This window comes from Scleropages formosus, chromosome 15 (assembly GCF_900964775.1).
Source record: "Scleropages formosus chromosome 15, fSclFor1.1, whole genome shotgun sequence".
NCBI lineage: Eukaryota > Metazoa > Chordata > Actinopteri > Osteoglossiformes > Osteoglossidae > Scleropages > Scleropages formosus.
In genome coordinates this window covers 15,990,365-16,014,230 of record NC_041820.1, presented here as the reverse complement: position 1 = coordinate 16,014,230, position 23,866 = coordinate 15,990,365, and the positions used below count along the sequence as shown (strand labels likewise).

The 23,866-nt window shown below is 45.6% G+C and overlaps 1 protein-coding gene across 4 annotated transcripts; it reads left to right on the top strand.

Moving 5' to 3' along the window:
* The first annotated feature begins 1,598 nt into the window (after nucleotides 1–1,598).
* On the top strand, nucleotides 1,599–22,855 carry ccdc85ca (coiled-coil domain containing 85C, a). Of its 4 annotated transcripts, none has more exons than XM_018727309.2 (7): nucleotides 1,599–2,532; nucleotides 18,809–18,888; nucleotides 19,607–19,645; nucleotides 21,087–21,188; nucleotides 21,284–21,373; nucleotides 21,932–22,030; nucleotides 22,479–22,855. In XM_018727309.2, exons 1-7 carry the CDS (start codon nucleotides 1,800–1,802, stop codon nucleotides 22,566–22,568), a joined length of 1,233 nt encoding a protein of 410 aa, XP_018582825.1. In that variant the 5' UTR covers nucleotides 1,599–1,799; the 3' UTR covers nucleotides 22,569–22,855. The 4 variants fall into 4 exon arrangements, with proteins under 4 accessions (XP_018582825.1, XP_018582824.1, XP_018582828.1 ...); XM_018727308.2 differs by having other exon boundaries at nucleotides 21,084–21,188; XM_018727312.2 differs by lacking the exon at nucleotides 19,607–19,645.
* The last annotated feature ends 1,011 nt before the right edge of the window (nucleotides 22,856–23,866 follow it).

Below are 23,866 nucleotides of genomic sequence, written 5' to 3'. Positions count from 1 at the left end.
TCGTGTATTCCAATCAGGTATGGATTATTTTATTACAATATCACTCATAAAAAGTTTTCTCGAATAAACCATATTCCGTATAGTCACATAATGCTTTTAAGCAATACAGCACTATTTAAATAAAATAAAAAATACAATCCAAAGGCAGGTAAAACTTACAATTTCTTAAATACGCATGCATCTTTGCATGCATGTTTGGCAAAATAAATATTTCTTGTTTTGTGCATTTACTTTGACTATATGAGAATGTATCTCATAAGTGTAATATACTGTTATTAATATTAAAAAAGTTGAATTTACTTCAGTTATTTCATTGAAGTGGGGGGTGCGGTGGCGCAGTGGGTTGGACCACAGTCCTTCTCTCCAGTGGGTTTGGGGTTCGAGTCCCCCTTGGGGTGCCTTGCGACGGACTGGCGTCCCGTCCTGGGTGTGTCCCCTCCCCCTCTGGCCCTACGCCCTGAGTTGCCGGGTTAGGCTCCGGTTCCCTGTGACCCTGTATGGGACAAGCGGTTCTGAAAATGTGTGTGTGTATTTCATTGATATTTAATAAATTTAACTTTGTCAAGGGTAACATCATTTTTAATTCGATTATTTAATAGTTAAAATTCACTTACGTCGTATTTCCTACTTTTTTCTGTTTACTCTGAAGTTTTAAAATCATACACCTTTGTTACGATAAATATGTTTTTATATTTGTATATAGCCTCTTATATATATGTTTCTGATAAATTACTGTTCTAGCCTAACTGTTTCATACAGGAATACACTCACCTAAAAAAAATTCCATATATATCCCATCATTATTATCTATCTTGGATCCATCTTCACATCTTATAGTATATAAGTTCTTCATAATATAGCAATGAAATCGTCAACATTTATTATATTCAAAGAATGCGCCTTACCTAGCAACAGATATGTTTATTTTTACCAAACAAGTTTCTGCAGACCTTCGTCCGTGTACCTTGTGCGCACATGTTGAGCTTAGTGTCGACGAACTCCCTTTTGTTACTGGCCCTTTAAGAGGGCGGTGCCTCACTCACAATAGGATTCCACATAGAGTATTTCCAATGTACCTGCACGCGCTGTTTATCTGCACACTGATTGGCTGGCGGACAGAATCCCCTGGAGCGACTCGAACGGAGCTCAGGCGAGGGGAGGGCGGCGGTGACACAGTGTGTCGGAGCGGCCGTGTGACAGCGGAGAGCGGCCCGAGCGCACTTCTTCCTGGCGCAAAACTTGGATTCTGTGGACTGGGAGAAACATCACTGATCCGCCGCGAGTGGAGCGATATTAGCTGATCTTCACCGGACCTTTGCGTTTAAAAAGGATTCGACCTCTTGATAGAGAGATTAAGATACTGGATGGACGAGTGATGATGATGTAGCACGTGAACAAGTCACAAGTGTAGTGCGCCGACATTTATATATTACATATTAGCCCGGATCGCGACGGACAGGTAGTGACCATCGTGCGCTTCGGTCTTTACCCTGAGCAGGCAGGTACAGTACCGTGGTGTGAATTACACAGCATGTGGTTTTTAACGTGAAGAGAGAGGGATCGGGGCGTCTCCGGGCTCTTTTACTTTTTTCCTTTTAACTCGCATTTATTATTTTTGTAGCATTTCGGTTCCTTGAATCCTTCCGCTCGACGTTTTTTTTTTTTCTAATAATGATTACAGCCAGTTCATTGTTTATTCTGAGTTCATTATTATCTGTGCCATTGCATTTCTGGGTCACACGTGTGAATGTGTTAAATGACATAAGGGCTCAATAAAAGTCGTTGTTCTGTTGCGCTGAATGGTACCGACGTCTGGAGGAATGATGATGGCTACGAACAAGGCTGATGGTGTCAAGGATGATCTCAGTAAGGTGAGCGACTCGGAGCTGTTTAAATGGAACAAGGAGGACTTGATCAAAAGGCTGAGAAAGGCAGAACACGAGAAGATGAGCCTGATGGTCGAACATGGGAACATGATGAAAGATGTAAACCGCAGGCTCCAGGTGCATCTTCATGAAATCCGAGGGCTGAAGGAGGTCAACCAGAAACTGCAGGAGGACAATCAGGAGCTGAGAGAGCTCTGCTGCTTCCTGGACGATGACAGGCAGAAGGGCAAGAAGCTGTCCCGGGAGTGGCAGCGGTTTGGCCGCTATACGGCCACCGTGATGTGGCAGGAGATGGCTTTATATCAGCAGAAGTTGAGGGAGCTGGAAGTCAATCAAGAGACCATGGTGCAGGAGAACATGGAACTGAAGGAGATCATCCTCATGCTGGATGAGCAGCGGAGTGGAGCTGGCTCCAGAAGCTCAATCGACAGTCAGTCCAGCCTGACCAATCTAAATGGGGGTTCCGGCACGGTTCGGGATGTCGGGGATGGGAGCAGTACCTCCAGCACAGGCAGCACAGGCAGCCCAGACCACCACCACAGCCACACGCACAAACCAGGGGATCCCAAGGCGGGGGTTGAGAGAAGGTCTATGGAGGACCTTTGTGGTTCTGCCCACCACCAGAGCATCCCCAATGGACTTGATGGTGAGTCTCGCTACAAATGGGGATATCTTGTCACCTTAGCGACTGACTTGTTTCAGCAGCAGTTTGTCATTATTGTGATCCTCTTACAACCGGGAACTGCTGTGAATCACAAATCCTGCTGGGTGTCGTAGATTTTGGGTGGTTTTAGTGGATAAATGCTGACATACAAGATAATCTGTCAGCATTTTTTCGTGTAACCCCACAAATGTGATTATTTGGAAGACATCCAAACATTAGAACTGCGGAAAAATCACACGTGTGAGAAGACAGGTTCAACCTCACATAGTGGCTTGCCGTGTTTGTTTAATTGCACATGACTGCCTGTGGTTGGTGTTTAGTCACACAAGAGAGAAGATCAGGAGCAGCCTGTGGGGCACTGTGTCTTCAGGTTGGGCAGAAGTGTGTATTCGTTCTACACTGTGGGAAGTGTAGAAGTCAGGTCTTGTTGCATTCCTAAGAGCGCATGGGAAGCTGGCTAGTTTTCATTTCTTTAATTATCACTGATTTACTAACTGATATTTTAAGACGGGGGTGTGCTGGCGCAGCGGGTTTGACTGGGTCCCGCTCTCCGGCGGGTCTGGGGTTCAAGTTCTGCTTGGGGTGCCTTGCAATGGACAGGCGTCCCATCCCGGGTGTGTCCCCTCCAGCCTTATGCCCTGTGTTGCCGGGTTAGGTTCCGGTTCACCGCGACCCCACTTGGGACAAGCGATTTCAGTCAGCGTGCGGGTGTATTTTAAGACAAACACAATACACGCCGTATCGTATTAGAGTGTCATTAAGGTGACAAAATTCTAAATGACTACGTTTACTGTCAGCTTTCAGGTGTTTGCCTTTTTTGAAGGTGGACTCAGGATCTTTTATTAATTAGGAGTTAATGTGAAGTCTGCACAATGAGACTTAAGCTAACATACTCTTTCTGCTCTAGATAAGAGTAGAACTGAAACATTAATGCGCTCCTACACTTGGTCCCGTTTGCTTACTTTGTGCCGAAACTGTGATATTTGGAAATTTCTCCTTGTCTGGGAGTGTGTGTATGTGTTGCGTTTGAGGCTCACCTCAATAAAGATCGCTTCTCTTTGTGCCGTTTCCCGATTCATCAGCAATCACTCACTCCCAGTGTCTCTCGCTCCCTCCCTCCTCTTTACTCTGACACTCCCAAACTTTTTCTTACTTAGTCACTCCTCGCTTTCCAACTAACTTCCTCATCAGTTCTCTTCATTCATCTTACTTATCGTTTGAATGCGTGCTCATTTTCCATTGCGTTCCATCCTGTTTTTATGTTCCCCATAATTTATGCCCCAGATTTGAAAGCAGTAAAGACGCCTGCAAACAATAGCCTTGTTACAGATGTAATAGTACTTTGGCCCTTTCAGGGGCCATGGGTCATACAGGGGTCAGCTCGAGCATAGGGGCAGATCTTTCCCTGGAATGGCACTTTACCTCCTTCCTGTGGCCCAGTTTCCAGTGAACGAGTATTGCTCTTGCCACACCTCCACGGTCGGAAAATAATGGAGTTAATTGGACTGATGGAGATCACCAATATGCAGGAAATGGTACATGGCTGCAAATCTGTGAGTTCTGATTTAGGGTCAAATCTATGTGTTTATGAATATGAGCGTGAACAAATATGGTTCGGTGTGGTCCATTTTTTTTTGTATTTCCTACACATTTTGCAGTATCTTGGGGCCAAGACAAGTTTTGTCTTTTTGAAATATCATACCTGAAAACACCGCTTCAGTACTGATATACGCATTTATAATCGTGACTTTTAGACTGCTCAATTCCTTGCCCCTCATCGACTCTCACAAGACACAAGCCACTGCCCCTTTCTCAGCTCCCCCAAATCTCTCGATGGGTTAATCCTGCTCATGCTGGCTGAGCCTTTGTTTCTACCCCCCTGAACATCACTGAGTAAACAGACACTTAGCCCCTCAGCAAAATGCTCTTTAGAGGTTTTCGTTTGGCAGGGGCAGCAGGATGAACCTTTTCCAGGTTCCTAAACCGAAAGACCTCCTCACTTGGGAAAAAACATGCATCAGCACCCGTGCTGTTTCATGAAATGGTACTTTTAGAGTTGCACCTCTGCAGCAGGTAGCCTAGCGGTAAATGGCACAGGGTTGTGACCTGAAGGTCGATAATTGATAAGTCCCGGTAAGAGGCCCTGCTACAGAACCCTTTAAAAAAGTACTTATCCTGAAATGGCCCAGTAAAATGTCCATCTCATTTCTGGGTGGAATTGTAAGCTGTTTTGACAAGGACAAAAATAATAACTATGGAGGCCTCTTTGGGTTTTGTGTATCTGTATTTATTTTTTAAGTTTGTCAGAAGCCTTTCTGTGTTGAGGTGGCACCTCTATGGTATAGAATAACTCCGCTGTGGGGAAGAACTGATGGGGGTCTTTTTGTCACAAAGGAGTTGACCTCCTTTGGATCCCCCAGTGGAGTTACCGAAAGACCAAATGGGTCATGTGCTGGATTCCCGTTACGGGGTCAGGTAACACTCCTGCTCTGTCTTCCCACAGTCAGAGAGAAGAGGATAATGTTGTGCCGGTGAGGACCATCTATCAGGTCCATAGAGTTCCCCTTTGCGGAGGATCTGCCGCGTGACAGTTTGACTGCCTCTGCGGGTGGAATTTAGCGCGGTAATTGCCCCGCATATCCGCTTCTCTCCTTGAGGACAGTGGTCGAAAACACCTCCCGATGCACTCCTCTGTGAAACACATAGCAAATGTACAGTGCGTCGAATCTTGAGTGGGAATCAAATGAAATGATGTAATAGAGCAAAAGATACAAACGGGGTAACTGCATTCCCACATTTTTGGCGTTGCTGCGCTGTTGTGGTATTCCTCAAGATGCTCTCTACTTAAAGTGGTGGATTATGCTGCGGAGGAATCCCCAGATCTCACGGGAACGTTCAAATCGAAGTCTGGCCACGTGATTTTGGACTGCTGTGACGCGGTCGTACTTTTTCGGACAAAATACCGTGTTTTGTTTCGTATTGCCGGCGTACAGTGTGGATGAGTCCAGATGTCAGTGTGGCCGTATGACTAAATTCCTGGCCCAGGAGCGGGTGTCCGTGCAGGAGCTGGTGGAGGGAGTATCCGTCCTGTACAATCTGGTCATGTAGAGTCATTAGCTCCGTTACACAATAAAAGTCCTGCAAACACGGCTTGCTCCCATATATAGGCCTGTAAAGGTTTCCAGATAAGCTTGTAATAGGCTTGTCCCACTGAACCCACACTAACTGAACCCTTGGGAATAGGTGGCGGTAAATGCCGGTGAGGACTGTAGTTTGGCTGACGGTTTTACGGCAAACCCGATGGATGCCCGCCTCATCATCGACTTTTCCGGTGTCGATTCTCTTTATCAGACTGACCGTTTTTAAGTTGCATCATTAAGCTGTATTTTGCGTCGGCGGTTTATGCGTAGTTTTAAAATTGAGTGATTGTTGTCGCTGAAGAGATGTTTTGCTCTACAGCTGAATGAATGTGCTTTCAGTTCTATGTCTGTGGCTTATTTATGTCACACACCGCTACTTGCCCCGTCTGTATTAGGGCTCAGCTCGTCTGAAAGGGTTTATTGCGCAGAGGGAGGAGAGTTACTGCTTTGTTATGATAATGCTGCCACGCAGAATGAATGAAGACCTGAACAAGAGGGATTGCATTCCTGAAAGGTCCGGCCCTCCTCCAAACTGCTTTTGCTCCCCCATTCAATCCCAGGAGACAGCTGCTCCGCTGCCTTAGGGGAAGAATGGCCAAGGCGGTTTTCTCCCCGTCCCGTGGCATAATAGAGGCCCCCCCCATATTGCCAGAGAAGCTCCATATTTAATTATAAGTATTTAATTGCATATCTATGGTTTTACCCAGATCAAGTCTAAATATTCTCTGGGATATTTCACCGGTGCAGTTCAGGCTGATGCAGCACAATACAGTTGAACTTTATTGTCGATTGTTAGACGTATTGTTAAAAGCCTGCCTTCTCACCTCCATTCCACAGATGGGTGACCTCCATGTTGAGGCTTGTGTCTTTTAAGTACCATGCCATGTGTGTTACCTGTTGATGTACCTACCATGTTGCTCCCGTTCGTCTGCTCTGTCTGGCTCTGGCCTGTAATTAGATCAGGGATCAGTGGACATGCCGGCCTGGTGGCATCTGGTCTGCTTGAGGGACAGACGGTGGAGAACTCCTCTGGAAGGGACATCTTCTGCAGTCTGTGAGTCCAGGGAATTTGTATAGTGGTGGTGGGCAAAGTGGGGAACCCTGGGCCTTTAGCTTGCCTGAGAGAAAACATCTTCTGCATGAAGCTTTCCCTCGTGAGCCGCTTGATTCCCACTGTTGCGTCGACAGTGCAAGGACGAAGCATTTATTTCGGCGTGATGGCACACAGACGGGATGGAGAAATGAAGGGCTATCCCGGTGCTCTATGTGTGGAGCACTGTACCCATGGAGGCACCATTGGTAATCCTGTGGTACGAAGGCTGACCCAAAGCGTGACCCTTAAAGTCCTCTTAGAGTGGTACTATAATCACTTCCCGCTAATCGTGCAAAAGGCCAGGGTTGGGCAAACTCTCTCTCTGTGGCACACACTAATCCACTTTTAAAGCCATTCTTGTACTGCGAAAACATTTAGAAAAATATTTCTGCCATTCTTTGACACGATTGGACAAATCTTATTTTAAATAACAGCTTCTTTGTTTGCGGTGATGTATTTAGCAGGGTGGAAGTAATACCTTCAAGAAGTATTTTTGGGGAGCAGTGCCAGAAACAAGAAAAAAGTTACTTCTCAGTAAAAGTTTGCCCTAATTAGGCAGGTGTCCCACTTCAATGAGTGGATTATGGCTGTGTCTCTGTGGCTCCGGGGATTTAGCTGCGGTGGGAGATGTCACACTGAGCCGTGCAGCTGGATCACGGCCGGTTTGAGGACTTCCCTCCGGGGCCTCCCACGGGAGCCGTGCTGCAGCAGGCTTCTGATTGCCGGGTCCCGGGAAAACCCATATAAAGTGATAGGACGAGCCGAGAGAAGAGAGTCCATCGACAGTGCTGCACGATATTATGTAAATGTGGAATACATGAATACTTGTTGATCCCCTGAAATTCCTCCTTCTGTGGCATTTGGGACCAGGTTGAACTAATTACTTAGCCACATGACTTACAAGACCTCCTGGCGTCTTATAGTTTCGCTTTCTTATGGGATGCAAAAAAACAATGATTGCAGGAAGGAGGTCAAATGAAGAATGGTCCAGGCCAGCCGCTGCACACGTGTGCTGGGGCGCGGATGGAGCACCACGATGGCTACAGACATTACCGTACAGTTGAATGCTTGCAGAAGGGGCTCGCTTTGCACGGCAGCAGCTGCGTGTCCTGGCTAGAGCATGAGAGGTGGGGTGGGTCCTTCCCAAGGGAGGAGTGCCTGGAGGAGCAAGGGAGCCGTTTTACGGAAGCTGACCAGCCCGCATGTGGATCTGCTTTTCTCTTCCTTGCGTATGAGTACGTCCAAGATATTCTCAGTAAGTCCACAGAGAGGGGAAGAGTGGAGTGTCTGCTGTGCTGAATGATGGAATGGAAACCCTGTGAAGGAGCCACCCCCTCTGCAGACTAGAGAGCAAGGGCATTACTGCGGAGATGGCGCATCGGTCACGATTAGTCTGCTCCGGGTCTCCAGGAAGGACCTCCCACGGTGATGGATGTCAAGAGATTTCCACTTAAAAGTTCATAGACTTTTCTGTCAAGCATGTTCACCTTGTAGGAACTTCAGCCACGCAGCATCAAGAAGAAGAACAACAACAATATTTCTGTAACCAATAGATTTGATACTACATTTACTTTTCCAGGCACTCTTCACACATTTGTGGCTATACTTCATGTGCCTGCAATAAAGCGGGACTAGGGTTTACAATTGCAGTGGGATTTGGGATTAAACTAAGCAGAGGATTAATTTAATTGCACAACTACAATAATCCACATCTCTGTTGAGAGTAATTTTAAGCCCTTATATAAAGGCTCATGACTTGTGTAAAATATGAAGGCCAATAAAGTGAACACTTGGTCTTTCTGTAGGAATCTTGTTTTCATCAAGAAATCCCATGACTTGGAGCCTTGTTTACCATATTTCAACTGCCTCACGCTCTCCTGAACTGCCGTTTGCATCCACTCGGCACCACAGCAGACCACCGAATACTTCTGCTCAGGCCGAGATATTGCACGAATGATGTCCTGCGACAGGGCAGAGCGGTGCGGATGATGTTGCTGTTTTTCAGGCGTTGCCCAGCGCCACAGCCTGCTGTCCTGCATTCCTGTGCTGTGGGTGCAGGGGTGGTATTCTTCTCCAGAGGCCTAACTGTCTGTCTGATGCCATTGTTCTCCAGACAAAGAAGCAGACCTGCTGCCACCCCCTACCATGCTCAAACTAGCCTATTGTGCACGACCCGGGATGTCCCAGGCTGTCATCCCTCTGACCTGAGCTCGGCTGTGTGGAAAAACAGGGCGACGGCGCTGTAGCGTCCTGCTCCTGCACTGTAATCAGGATGAGGAAGCTGTAAAACCCTGATCCTGCATAATAAACAGAGTGAAAAAGCGGTAAATTCCTGTCCTTACTGACAAGCTAGGTGTCGGTGTTGTAACGCCTTGGTCCTGCCGGAAAAACAGGGTGAGAGCACTAATTTCCTGCTCCTTGCTGCTAAGCTGGGCGAGGGAACTGTGACACCTTGGTCCTGCATGATAAACATCGAGAGAGCAGTAATTTCCTACTCCTGTACGATAAACACGGCGAGGGAGCCGTAACGCTCGACTCCTGCATGGTACGGAAAAAAGGAGGGTCATGAGACGTGTGCAGAATTGCACTCTGGCGCTCTTAGCTGCAATAGATGAAACAAGTTTACAGCATCCTTTTATCTCCTCTGCATTAAAGTTTTATGGGAGCCGTTTAGACTCCAGAACACACTGCAGAGCTCGCCGCCCGTCTGCCGAGACTCGTACGGGAAAATAAAAGTGGCGCTCGACGGCATTAGGAGCGTGTCCTCGTGCGCACTCTTTGTGTTTGTGCTGCCGCGGAAGCGTTTCTCTTCACTTGAGCTCAGGCCCCCAAAGGATGTCGGGGAAGACACACACGAGCTTTAGTAGCATCAAGCCTCAGTAAAACAGCAAGAGCGGAGCAGAACTGCAGTAAAGTAAAACACAAAGGCTAGAGCACAGATATAGCGCAGCAAAGCACAGACTGAAATACATGCAGGACAGCGGAGCGCCGGGAAGCATCGAGATTGAGAACCTGGAGCTGTGATCTGTCCCAGGAGGGGCCCTGCTTCTCTACCTCTCGGTTGTTTCGGCAAAAAAAAAAAACACACCCAGCTGTGTAAATGGACTCGGTGGAAACCGTGAGCTATGCGTAGAGCTTTCGACTGAAGCGAAGGCTAATTAGCGGAGACGACAGCGCGCAGCGCTATCCCCGACCTGGTTAACGTTAGCTAAATAAATGAATATAAATGAATGTAAATGCGAAGGAACGTGAATAATGCCGATTAGCCGTGGGTTTCCAGCGTGCCGGATAGTGATGGGCGCGCTTGGGGAGGGAGAAAGAGCAGTGAGTCGAAGGCAAGCCTTTCCGCCAAAGGGTGCCACGGTCAAGGGCAAATGTCGGTCTCGTCTCACTTTCAGGTATTCGCTCATTATCTGGTCATGCATCTCCTCGACATAAAGGAGAACAACTCGGCTAGCGGGCACGTGCACTTTATTCCATTTACTCAGGGAAAGAGGTGAGATGTTGCCTTTTGTTTGAACGTTTTCTCCTGCTGTTTCAGTAAGGGTAGCCCTGTGTCTGGAACAGTACTGCTCGTGACTGAAATGTACACGTTGCTGAAGCGGTCGTCTGTGAAATGGTAACGCTAAATAAATATGTAGGAAAGAAACGTCCCGAATAGCCGATATTTTCTCGGCGTTCCGTTTTTTGCAGTCTACTTGATTTGATGGCGTAGCGAGGAGGACTACTCGCACTGACAATGCTATCGCGTTGAATCTGGTTCTCGGAGAAGATGTTGCTAAAGGCAACGTCTTGTTCATTTGCATTTGCCGGATGAACGGTAAAGGCTACTTTCTTCCTGTATACAAGACAGACTCCTCTGGGCACTCTTCCTCCGCTCAGAATTAAACTAAGTACTGTCCTTTACTGCCTACTTGCTCAGGATGTCCCGGATGTTTCCGGAGCAAAATTGCGGCCACGTTTCTTGCATTTAGTGTTTTCCCGTGGAGGCACTTTGCATCGATCTGATGAAAATCCACTGAAGATACGTACGCGTATAAATTGTGAGTCGTGTTCAGTCGGTTAATTTTTCCAACGGGAAAAATACATTGGATTAAGCGGCAGCGTTTTGAAAATGTCCAGCACCGCACTTCAGGTATCGGTCTCTGAAAGCGGAGGAGAGGGAGGAGGAGAAGAAGGTCCCAGCTATGGGAGCAGCAGTGCCTTCAGAAACTCGTTGCTAGGAAACAGTCTTATCTGTGCACTGGCATGCGGTCTCCTCTCCAGGGCTCTGAGCGCTGGTCTGTCACGTTCTAATGAGCTCATTTGTTTTTAACTCCCATCTTGTGTGAAGCAAGCCAGCAGACCGGCATTCCTCGCCACGCTGAAGTACGGAGCAGCAGCCAGAGCCAAGAGAGTAGGAATGTGTTGAAAATTGGGGGCCGATTTTTTTTTTTTTTTTTTTTTTGCAGGGGGTTTTGGGGCCCCTCCCCCAGAGTAATCTGAGTAGAGGGGAAACTGAATTCCTGCAATTCTACGCATGTTCCCATAAATCTGGCTTCTTCCAACAGCATATGAACATAATTAGACTATTTTTTTAAAAATTTGTAATTAAAGCACTGTGACTTTATTAAAGGGTGTCACAGTGGCACATTGGGCAGCACTGGTGCCTTACAGCACAGTTCCTCCCAGTTCAGGTGAACTGAACACTTTGTATTGCCCGTAACATGTGTGACTACCCTGCAATGGACTGGAATCCCTTTCCTCGCACCCAGTGATTCTGCGATAGGCCTCAGACCACCATGACCCTGACCAGGACAAGCGATTAATGAAAATTTTTGATTTTATTAAAAGCGAGGAGGAGAAGAATTATCATTTTAGGAGCTGGGAAAACATTGAAAAAGTGTGTCCAATTCCTTTGGCATTAGCATCCATAACATAGTCCATTGTCCCCTCCATGGTATTATGAAAGCTGTTGCTCTACTTCTTCAGAATACAACTTTTGTGTTGATGCACACTGTTGCCTGGAAAAGCGGAAAATGTACCCTTCAAGTGTCTGAGGGCACTGGATCTCTGGGGTAGTTCACCACCCTAGGAAATATGCTTGTGCTTTGTGAAGACCTGAGGCGCCATCAGAAGTAAAAACTTAGGTCCCTAAAAATGTGTATTTCTGTAGTCAGTGAGATCTACAGCCAAGTGAATTGGTCTCAAAATTTGCTAGTGTCACAGTTTGGTTTGGAAGGTGTCATAAAGGGGAAATGCTCAAAATGTGTTTTTTATTAACAAAAGAGCCAACGGTAGCTTTTCGGAGACCCTGGGAAAAATTTGAGAAAGGAACCCTTCCAGACTGCAATACTAGATACTGTAAACAATCAACACTCAGTGACAATAATATGCAAAAAAAGAAAACTGAGTCAGTTGCAAATAAAGTTTCACCTAACCCAAACAGTTATATAACTTGATCCATCTAGATTTCCTCGAGGCAAAATCAGCAATTACACAATACCTGCTGGCTCACCACAGCATAGATGCTTATGATAGAACATACAGTTATGTGATACTTTTCTCCAGATAAACCTACAATCATTTACCCCTTTATAGAGGTGGGTAATTTTATGGGAGCAGTTTAAGGTAAGTACCGTGCTTAAGGGTAAGACAGATGGATGGGGAATTTGAACTAACAACCTTTGGGTCCACAGGCTGCAGCGTCAACCACTATGCTGCGCGATGTCCAAAAACTTGGTAGTTTCAGTGTTTGGTTTGGAAGGTGTCATTAATGGAAGTGTTCAAAGTTTGTTTTTTTATTAAAGTAACATAAGACATACATAGTAAAATAATCCTTTTGTACATAAAAAGTGCAACGTACTATAGTTTTACCTGTTTCAGTGTGCATAATTAATAAAGATTAATTTAATACTGTTTAAAATGTTACGTAATTAGCAGAATGATTGATTAAAGTACAATAGAGTTTAATGGTAAAGCGAAACTGGATTTAACCAGTCAGTTCTGCCACAGTCTACATTTATATGAGCATGTTTACTAACATCACACATGATAGTTCAGCTACACACTTTCTCTACATACGCTGGTTAAGTTTCTCCTATTTCTGAAAGTACGACTAGCTGAAAATGTACAGATATCTGTCGAGGTAAAAATGTAAACGTAAAATGAAAATTAATTAAAGCTTAGCTTAACAGTGGGCCTTTTCGTTGCCGATCTCTAACAAGGACCTAGACAATCATCTTGTGTCATTTTGAAAAGATTGTAATGTAGATATTGAATGTCGCTTTGTACCAGCAGACAGAAGTAGGATTCATTTGCTTGCTTCCTACCTAGATTAGCCGGCAGAATCTTTGCCATATGGTCGAGGAATAATAAACAGTAGCTGGTCTGAAGTCATTTGATATAATTGTTGAAATAGGTAGCTAGCTAGCAAATTAAGTAAAATGGTAGCTACAAAAGCCAAAAATGTATTTACGTTCCAGAACTAGCTAGCTAAAGCTAAAGCTAACGCAACAATACCTGTACAACATTATTACGAATGGCTCACTTTATCAAATATTAGTTATGTTTCGGAGACATTAAATTAATAGTGACATGCAATACATTTATGATTACTTGTTTCTCTGTGCTTTTGTTCTGAAATAAATACCGCGCGTACGCGGTGCTAATGATTCATCCAGTTATTTACAAAACAGCCGACTCGTCATATTTGCTGTCCTCAGCAGCAATTACTTGCAAGCTCCACGAACCGTATTCATCCCTCATTAGTTTGCTCTTCGTTTCTCTTATTTCACCTCACCCGTAAATGCCACCCACTGTGCTCTCTGCGTAGTGTAAATAAACTAGCGGCATGAAGAGCACAGAAATTAAACAGAAACAATATTACGTTGCGTCGACACCTCTCACGCTGAGTGGCTGCCCGATGGCCTTGAGGCCTAAGGCTGTCACCTATTTCGACTAGGCCCACGACTGTAAATAACGAACGCAAAGCAAGGAGAAATTTCTCAATTCTTTAGTGCTACTTCCATGATTCTTCTCCCAGGATGTGAACTCATTAGGAGGGTTTTGAACACAGAACTGTAACGTTGTCTGGGAAGAAGACGGAATAAAGGGCAGACGGGCGGCAGAGACCGGAACTTCAGAACCGTGCTCCCTGGTCTTCTCTTTTGCTTTCCAGCTCAGTCAGCTCCCTTCTCGTCATCGACGAGGGCCTTAAATAGGCAACTGGGAGCTAAGGCAGCTACTGTGTTAGGGAAACGTGATACCCAGCTGGAGGTGTGCTCGCTGTGTCCCCTCTCCCTCGCATGCTACAGAAATGTATTATTATACTGAGTTAGACTGAAAAATGGAATCCTGATTTGAAATATATTACATTTTTATTATCATTTTCCTGCTGGAATTTAATTTAATTTATAGAAACAAGCTGAAAGTACATTCCCCTGCAACACTGGCAAACACTTCCTGTAGTACAGGCTGTTACCACAGTAGATCATGTGCTCCCCTGTCAGGAAAGAGGAGTTGTGTTACCTTGTACAGGTAGCATGATGGTACAGTGAGTAGTGCTGCTGTCTCACAGCACCCGTGTGGTGTGTGAGAGAGTGTGGGTTCAAACCCCCCCTCAGTCCATGTGGAGTTTGCATGTTCTCCCTGTGTCTGTGTGGATTTATTCTGCTGGGTGCTCTGGTTTCCTCACCTGTAGTGTGTGAGTGACAGAGAGTGTGTGTTCCACTGATGTATGGGTAAGTAGTGTATCTAGCAGTGTAAGTCACCTTGGTGAATAAGGTGTATGGGCTGATAATGCTACACAGAGTTTGTTGGAAGTCGCTTTGGAGAAAAGCATCTGCTAAATAAATATAATGTACATGTATCAGAAAAACCCTCAAAACAGGGAAATTATTTGATAATTAACTATTGATTTTTCCACACATCAGTCTCAGGAGTGTTTGCCAAAAGTGTTCAAGCAAATATGAAGAGATGGCATTTTACAGTTACATGAACATCCAAGTTCCCTCAAGCCTCTGCCCTGTTTTCTGGCTTGTGGGAGCATCAGGAGGCAGGCAGGGAAGATGGAGGCACAGTAGGGATACTTGGCCTGAGAATGAACACAAGTCCACTTGTTTACTCTGCAGCTTTGTACAATAAGATGATTACAGCATTAGTGGACAGCTTGAAGATGGAAAAGCTACAAGCTCCTCCAAAGATAGTTTGCAGCAATGTTTACACTGATCGGCAGACTGCAACACCTCTTCTGAGCAACTACTGCCTGCAACCGTGCTTTGCTGAGAAGCGAGTTTGAAAGAGCCGTAATATGCCTCCGTAATAGGACATTTCTGCGGTACGGACACAGGGAAGGTAACGCATCACGTTCGTGGTGCACAATGAAGAAAAAGCTACAGCTTAAATCTCCTGTTCTCTTCATATTTTATTGCGAAGAATATCCAATGTGCTAAATAAATAAATGTTTGAACAGCAGAAAGGCAGGATGCACCGTAGCTGGTACGATCTCAGATGAAAAATGAACATACCCTGCTCATCTTAGGTTGTTCATGCAAAGGGGGTGGATACAATTTTCAAGGTGATTTTCACTTTTGAACTATAAATGTAATATTGAAACCCTAAAATTCTCTGAAGTGAATTTGGAAATTTATTTGTAACTTGATTTTCCAATTTCGTTTAGCAAAAAAAAAACCCGTGTATTAACTGGGGACAGTGAGGAATTACTGCCTCGTCTTCTTGCCTCCAGAAGGTAGTAGCTGCGCGTCACTGTCGTGCTAAAAGTCCTCATAGACATTATGGCACTGAGGGTAACAAGTCAAGGCAAGCTGTTGGTTTGAAAAGGCTGAGATCTGTATGTTATCATATGCTCTCCTTCTTCGAAAGTCCCGGAGGAATTTTTCCAAACCTTAGTTTTGTACGGTGGCTTACGTGTTGATTATCAGCCGGATATGATGAAAGTGTGACATTCCGATTGGTGTCCGATTCGGCGTTTTCTGTTCAAGCGGAGGATTTGTATGGCGGAACGCTGACACTGAAAAAGGTGTTTCGGCTGAGCTGTGTCCTCTTCTCCACACGGGGGGATATATAAACCCAAACTGAGCTCCAGCTGCCTTGCTGGGACACTTGTCATGAGAAAACGTTTACACATATTTGGCCATTCTGCTGCGGATCAAACAGTAAGCGAAGGCAGGTTTGAAATGTGTTTGAAATGGAAAAGAAGATGGTAAGTGTCTTTATTTGGGACCTCAAGCGGCATTTCGGTTTTGGATCACAACCTGGGATCAGTTGGTTGTAAGTCGATCCTGCTTAATCTGATTTGTTTCAGTAAACTGTCCGGACAGTTTGCGTTGTGTTCATGCTGACTTGTGTGTCACTGCAGGCCACACACCACGCAGTGTGAGTCACTCGGGTGGGGCCCAGAGAGGAGAACTGAACACATGGTTAGGATTAGACCTAAACAGGTTGAGCTAGCTCCTTTGTCCCCCCCTCCCCGCCTTGGTGAGTGAGGCCCAGTGCTTGAGGGCCCCGTCTGCTCTCGGCAGGTTGAATTTCGCCGACCTGGACGCCGCTGAAGGGGCGGCACACTTCCTGGACAGCAGCGGCTGCAATTATGCATTTAGAGTATAAGCGAGGAGCTCGTTGCTCTGGTTTCTTTTCACAAATGTGTTGGGAGAATATGATGTGATACACAGATGACTTTGTACCTGTGATCACGGCTCACGCTGCTCACATGCGGGAGGTGGGATCCGGATTCGAAGGCAGCGCTGGTTATGTGGGAGGTGGCATGCGGCAGAGCCCGGTGGCCGACTGGCGCGTTTCTGATCGACAAAAGGTGTTTGGAAAGAGGCGGAGCCTTGCTGAACAAACAGCGCGGGACCGAATTGCGGCTCGATGTGTTCTCCCCCGCTAAGCGCAGCGCTTCTGCGTGGGCTGTGTTTCATTACGCTGCTCTCTGCACGGGGCCCTCTCTAGGAGCCGGCATTGTGGTGGGAGTGTCACGGTGCATTACGGTGCTGAGGGAATACTAAAAATTCTGTCAGCACAAGTCAACATAACTGTTTGGTGGAAAGTGACATGATCCCATTGGACCACGACTGCAACACGATTTGCATAATCCTCATTCTCTTACTGCTCTTTGCCAACGAACCAAGTTTTCCTTGGTGCCGAAATCCCGAATATCGCACACGCTCTGTTTAATGGCCTATTTATGTCTTCGTTTCGTGTGCTTACGGATCGTAATAATGGGGCTGTTTCTGCAGCATTTTGAAGAGCTCGTCATTGTTGTGGGGAACATCTGGCAGTGGAAGTGTATATCGTCTACCTTCTGTCAACCATGATCCTAAAGTAGTTGAAATATCAAACCGTAGTTTATGTTGCTGACCTTATTCACGTGGCTCCAAGGGCAGCGCGGGGGCTGTTTACGCAACGCAGTTAATGATTACAGTCACTCGCAGTCTTTTGGACAGGTGTGGCCATGTCTGGCTTTTACAGGGTTAGATTTACACCTTTGCTATCGATGGCCTGAGTGCCCAGCTCATTTTAGCGGAAAAAAAAAAGGTATATGACCAGTAATCTTTCAGTTGACAGTAATTATTATGTTGTTGCTTAGCTCACATTTTTATTCTGTAGCATTTAAAGTACGTGACACATTTAAACACCTGGGTATTTTTACTCGACCATCTGAAGTTCCGTACCTTCATTAAGGATACTGAACCAACGACCTTCAGGTTACAAGCCGACATCCTAAGTGTTACAGTTCATTTCGCACTGACTGTTCTCTATAATCCATGTCCGCATTCAAATCTCTCCTTCTCTTGATGTAATGTACTCATTGTATTTTTCACTGAGATGTATGCCGCTTTGGAGAGAAGCATGTGCCAAATGAATAAATGCAAATGTATATGTAAATTCTTATATAGCAGTTGGATATATACTGAAAAACTGGCCAAAGCAACCTTCAAAGTTCCTCTGACCTTCCTCTAAGCCTTGGAAGGTCGAAAGGAAGGTGGCAGTGAAGAGGAGGAGTTATATGGAAGGTGATCAGCTCAGCTCACTGCCCATCCGGCCCCCCAATTATAGGTCACAGAGGAAGCACGATGAATAAAAGGGGGCCACCAGCTCACTCTGCACCAAAGTTTGTTCACCTTAACCGCTTATCATTCAAAGCCTCTATCCACCAATGATTCATTGTTACAACAGCACTTGCGGCAATCTTCATTCTTACAGAATGTCAGCCAAATGAACAGCCAGCCATGTTCCTGAACAACAATTTCCATATTCTCTTCTTATGCCTTCCACCCCTCCTGGGGCATAGGCGGCCAACAAGGGCTCTCCAGGCATCCCTAAGAGCTGAGATGTCATGAAGTTTCCTTGTTGGCGTTTCTGTAGCTGGCAAGGTTTTTACGGTGTGGGGTAGCTAGCCCCACGCCCAACCCTCCTCCTGTCTCAGTCGGGCTTGGGACTGTCCATGGCGGAGTTATTTTCATATTACAGTGCCCTAATCTCTGTTATTTACAGTGTATGAGTGACCCCTGGTGGCTGCTATAGACCCAATGAAATTATTCTAAATAATGTCTTAAAAGTGTTCTTCGGTCATGGAAGGGGACTGATGTGACATCCTCACATCTTGGTCCCAGCAGTGACAGCAGTAGATAAGATGATCTAAGGACTGACAGTAAGAATGATGGTGCAGGGGCACAGAGTATTACGGAGTATGCAGAGGTACAGTCTACAGGAGAACCATGATGGGTCCTGCACGGTGAACCGCCTAACGGAAGACAGGATGTCCCGAGGAAAACGACTTACAACAAGTAAACATACAACTTACAACAAGTGAAGTGTCACGTGTTGAACAAAACCGGGGGACTAACGTATGAAAAGCAGTCCGTGCAGCATTCATGGATGTAAATCTTAGGTTGCTAAGGGGTGCTCACAAGGCCTCTTTCAACACACTTCTAGCAGATCGAAAGCTGTCTGATTCCTGTGGAGACGTTGTTGTCGGTCAGCTCTCTAGGCTTCTCAAATTTCTTTTGCATCTTTCTTTCAGATCCGTCTTCCAACTACATCAGCCAACTAGAAACCAAGGTTCGGATTTTGGAGGACGACAACAAGAAGCTCCTGTCACAGGTAAAACCCCGTACTGTACATCTACAATAGGGAAAAACCTTAATGACGCATGTACCCATCATATTTATAACCCCATGTACCTCACTTATACCTCATCTTTGACAGCATTATAGTGTTACTGTTACTTAGGATGGTTTTAAACAAAATCAGACCTTTTGTTCATATTTTGCCTATAAATATCTCCTGGTTGCCTCCATCTGTTGTCAATTGGAAGACTATACATAACCTTATGTTTCATATTAACGCTATTATTCATTGAGGCCTGAAAAAAATCAGTGAAATGCTGCCTGCCTTTTTGAGAGTTACATTGCATTACATTGCATGGCGACGCTCTAAATATTTATATCTTCTCAAAACAACTCATTGTTTTCCCATATAACATGGAGGTAGATCTGGGGCTATGATCAGAGAAAAAGAATGTGGTTCTGCCTGGTAGACCCACGTTTAGAATAACACATAAGGTAATGGAATGGAGTCTCTTCAAAGCCCGGATCCAGGACTTCATGGGCAAATTTGTCTTGGAATCCGATGGCCGTCGGCCAGTCAGACAGAAGTGGCCACGTCTCTTTGAATAGAGAGGGTCCCATAATCATAGGAAGTCGAACAGATAATACACACCAACCTAGAGGTCCTTAAAATGCAGCATCAGGGAAATCATGGATTGATCACTGTGTTGTACAGACTGTAACTCATGATGTCCTGTTCTCTTCCCTCTCAGCCCCGTAGCCGGTATAGTTTACCAAAGATGCCACTAAAGGTAACCTCCTGAAACCACCTAAAATACTACTGGTGTGGCTCTTTCGGGACATGGGGCTTCCTCCTCTTTCCTTCTACGTTGGCTTGAAAGTTGTTTATACATCCTGTCCTTCAGTTGCTTGCTGGGTGATGTACACATGGGTATGGTGTGGCGGTGTGCACTGGAAACAGATGCAATGTGGGATGTGTGTGTGTGGCTACGTTGTGGATGGGGGGGAATAGTTTGCTGCGTCTGACATGCCTTTCAAATGAAAGCAAATATGGTGTGTAAAACTCTGATTAAATGTTTTGTGTGTTTGTGCTTTTTGTTTACATTTTGTTAAAAAAAAAAAAAAAACCCATAAATTCATAACATAACAAATTCATCTCATTGCATAACAGTACAGGCTTTCACCGTTTGTTACATTTGAAAAATGGAAAATAGTGCCTTTTTGCTAACACTGGCATTTTGAGGGGGAGCTCCGTGTTTCAGCTTGGTAGAGATATTGCCCTACAAAGTTTCTATAACCTTGAATGACTTTCTTCATCAGCCACCATTTGCTCAGTGTAGCTGCAGTTTTCAGGAAGAAACATCAGCTGTTGGTATGAGCACACAAACAAATATGCACGTATGCATATGTACACACACACACCCACCCACACCAACACAGACGCAACAAGGGTTTGCTGAGGCGGTGTTTCCTAGAACCAGGATAGTGAATGCATGATATATAGGCTGAAACTGCAACAGAAGCACATAGAACATGATTTGGCCCTCCCTATTTTCTTGAGGGGTGCGGTGGTGCAGCGGGTTTGTCTGGGTTCGAGTCCTGCTTAGGGTGCCTCGCGAAGGACTGGCATCCTGTCCTGGGTGTGTCCCCTCCCCTTCCAGCGTTGCGCCCTGTGTTGCTGGGCTGGGCCCCGGCTTGACGTGACTCCGCTCGGGACAAGTGGTTTCAGACTGTGTGTGTATTTTCTTGTAGGCTTATTACTCTTACATAGTTGGCAAGGAAATGCGTTTTGCAAGTGTTTAAAATTTTGTCTGCTGCACTCTATATGATTTACATGAGAGTGTAAAACAATTCTGTAATGCCTGGACACCCTTCTGAAATTTATGACATAGTGCTACATGATCACACCTGTGAGATTGAGATATTACAACCTTTTCTCTCTTTCCCTCTTTCTAATCCTGCTTTCTTCTCTATGTTGTTAATAAAGAAAGGCCAGAGAACATGGAGCCTTGTGAAAAAAGCACATTTTAGAAAGAAGCACATTTGGTTCCTTAAGGTCCCAATAATGAAGATGCCACATGGGGTCTTCCCTGCAGGGACACCTATCAATCTTACTCTGTCTGTTTCTCCAGCTACATCAGGCTGTGAGGAGCAGAGGTGGGGTGACGTGATGCAGCATGGTGGACGAAGCTCTGCCGTGTTCTCTGATTGTCTGTCTCTGTTCTCCAGCAGAGCACTGCTACTGGCCTGAGGCCTCTGCGGAAAGGCCTCCCTCTGTGCCACTCCGAGTCGCAGCTCTCTTCCCTGGCACAGACCCAGGATGGCTTACAGAACGTGAGTAAAGGCAGCGTAGTGGCTCCACACACAATAGCCTCTTGTCCTGAGAGTATACTGAATATGTGTTTAACCCACACTGACCTCTCCTGTAGAGTAATGCCAGACTTCCAGCCAGTGCCTCCACGAAGCCCAGCTACCTCCCAGCAGCACAGAAGCCCGAGGCAGTGGTCCACGCTATGAAGGTATGGTCTCAGCTCATGCCTCACCAACACAGGACCATAATGAAGTGTTACAGTATACTGCATGGTTCTATTAAACGAAGAAATCCAGCATGATGAAGTCATGTACGATTCTCCTCATTCATTACACTGTCTCATTAGCAATTGCGCCATCAGTTGGTGGATTGATGAACTCTTTTGTACATGTGCCCATCTAGTACCTCAGTGAGGTACACTGGATACACATACACAGTCTGAAACTGCTTGTCTCAAGCGGGGTTGTGGTGAACCGGAGCCTATCCCGGAAACACAGGGCGCAAGGCTGGGGGGGGAGGGGACACACACAGGACGGGGCACCAGTCTGTTACAAGGCACCCCAAGCAGGACTCAAACCCCAGACCCACCAGAGAGCAGGCCCCAGCCAAACCTGCTACGCCACTGCACCCCCACACTGGATACACTACAGTCATTTATTAGTAACTCACTAGCAGTCATTTAGTTGATTTTAACACATAACTAGACCATATGATCCATTTTCCACTTTGCATGGTTTTACTTTTCCTCTGCTGCTTATTATCTAAGGTCCTTGAGGTCCATGAAAACCTGGACAGGCAGAGTCCTGAGGATTACGAGGAAGACCTCAGTGAGAAAGAGAAGGCCATTGTTCGGGAGATGTGCAACGTACGTACAAACCTTTTATCGTTCTAGCCTGTCACTCATTCCACTGCTTCCCTGTGGTCCAGACTTATCGATAGTATGCCTGGAGAGTGGTCTAGTAAGGACTTAACGCAAAACCCAGGAAACATTAGGTGCATCCTTGTCTCTTCATTTTGAGCTCATTATAAAACTTGAAATTTACCAAAGAGTTTCTCTTGAAAATTTCAAGTTTTATAATGAGCTCAAAATGAAGACACAAGGATGCACCTAATGTTTCCTGGGTTTTGCATTCATTTGCCAGAAAAATGGTTTGTGAAAATGACTGAAGAAACCAAAGTAGCATTTAAATTTAATAAGCAACCCATTTTTCACTCTTCCAAATGCCTTGTGCATTGCATGCAACCCATTGCTTACTTCACAGTTCATATTTCAGCTGTCTGTACATAACAGCCTGGTTGGGTTTCCTCTGCAGGTGGTTTGGCGCAAACTGGAGGATGCTGCCAGCTCCAAGCCGTCAATCCGGCACCACTTGGCAGGGAACCAGCTCAAAGGACCCCAGTAACTCGATCACAACAATGAGAAGTTGGAATGAATACTGGGACTGAAACAGTTTCTTCCAAAATCAGTTCTGCACTCACTGCCTAATAACTACAGATTCTGCCAGCCTTTCATTTTGATGGACTGTAAAAGTCCTTGCTAGACCAAACCACGTTGTCTTTTTTGTATCGATCAAGTGTTTAAGACTGGCAGCTAGTTTTAATTTTCATCCTACAGGTGCTGACTGAAGGAGTACAGAGCACTAAGCTCATGTATGTAACACTTTCTGAATAGAGATCTGCATGTTTGATGTTCCCCATGCCATGTGTACTCCCTCACCCTCAAGACCCCTGAAATACCTTGCCCAAACCTACCTATCATACTGTCATGAGAAGTCTTCCATTTCCTTCAGGACACACTAAGCCAGTGGGCTGCAAGAAGCTACTGCACAGCAGAAAGGAAGTTCTCAAAAACAGAACTGAACAAAGTACAGAAAAGCAGTAGTGGCATACAAAATATGTATGAATCCAGAGCAATACTTTTCCATAATTTTGCTTCCTACTTTTTTGGATTTGTGCATGTTGATTTCTGCCAAGGTCTGTTTATAACAAGAAAGGGGCCTGAGTACTCCCTTGGAAGTTTGAGGAACCTGGCCGTGGCTCCTCTCAGTCAAGCAACGCAGACGGGCTGGTAATCGGCAGCAAACGCACGATGCGTGGCTGCAAGTGTGGACGAGCAAGGTTGGTCAGCGGACAGCGGGTTGTGGAGGGAACATGGTGCTGAATACACAGAAGCTCAAGACTGGTCTGAAAGGAGAGATGATTCTGGATACATAGAGGCAAAACTGGTTGGAAAGAAGAGAAGGTTCTGGGTATGTAGAAGCTCAGTACTGGTCTAAGTGAAAAGATTGTTCGGGACACATGGAGGCTCAAGTGGTTTGAGAGGAAATAATTCTGAGAGGTAAGGCTGGTTTGAGAAGAGAGATGATTCTGTATTTGTAGAGGGTCAGCACTGGTATTAGAAGAGAGATAGTCTGGGAGGCACGAAGGGAAGACTGAGGTTTGAGAGGATAGATGGCTCTGGAAACGTAGAGTATGAAGACCGCTGTGTGAGGAGAGATGGCTGTGGATATAAATGCTTAAGACAGGTCTGAGAGGATACATAGTTCAGATACATAGAGGCAAGGCTGGTATGAGAGGACAGGAAATTCTGGATATGTATGAAAATGTTGGAGACACGATGGCGGTGAGAATTAAGGGTTACTTGCTGCATTCAGCTCGGATTTCATATGTAATTCTAGAATTACTGTTTAACTTTAAGTGG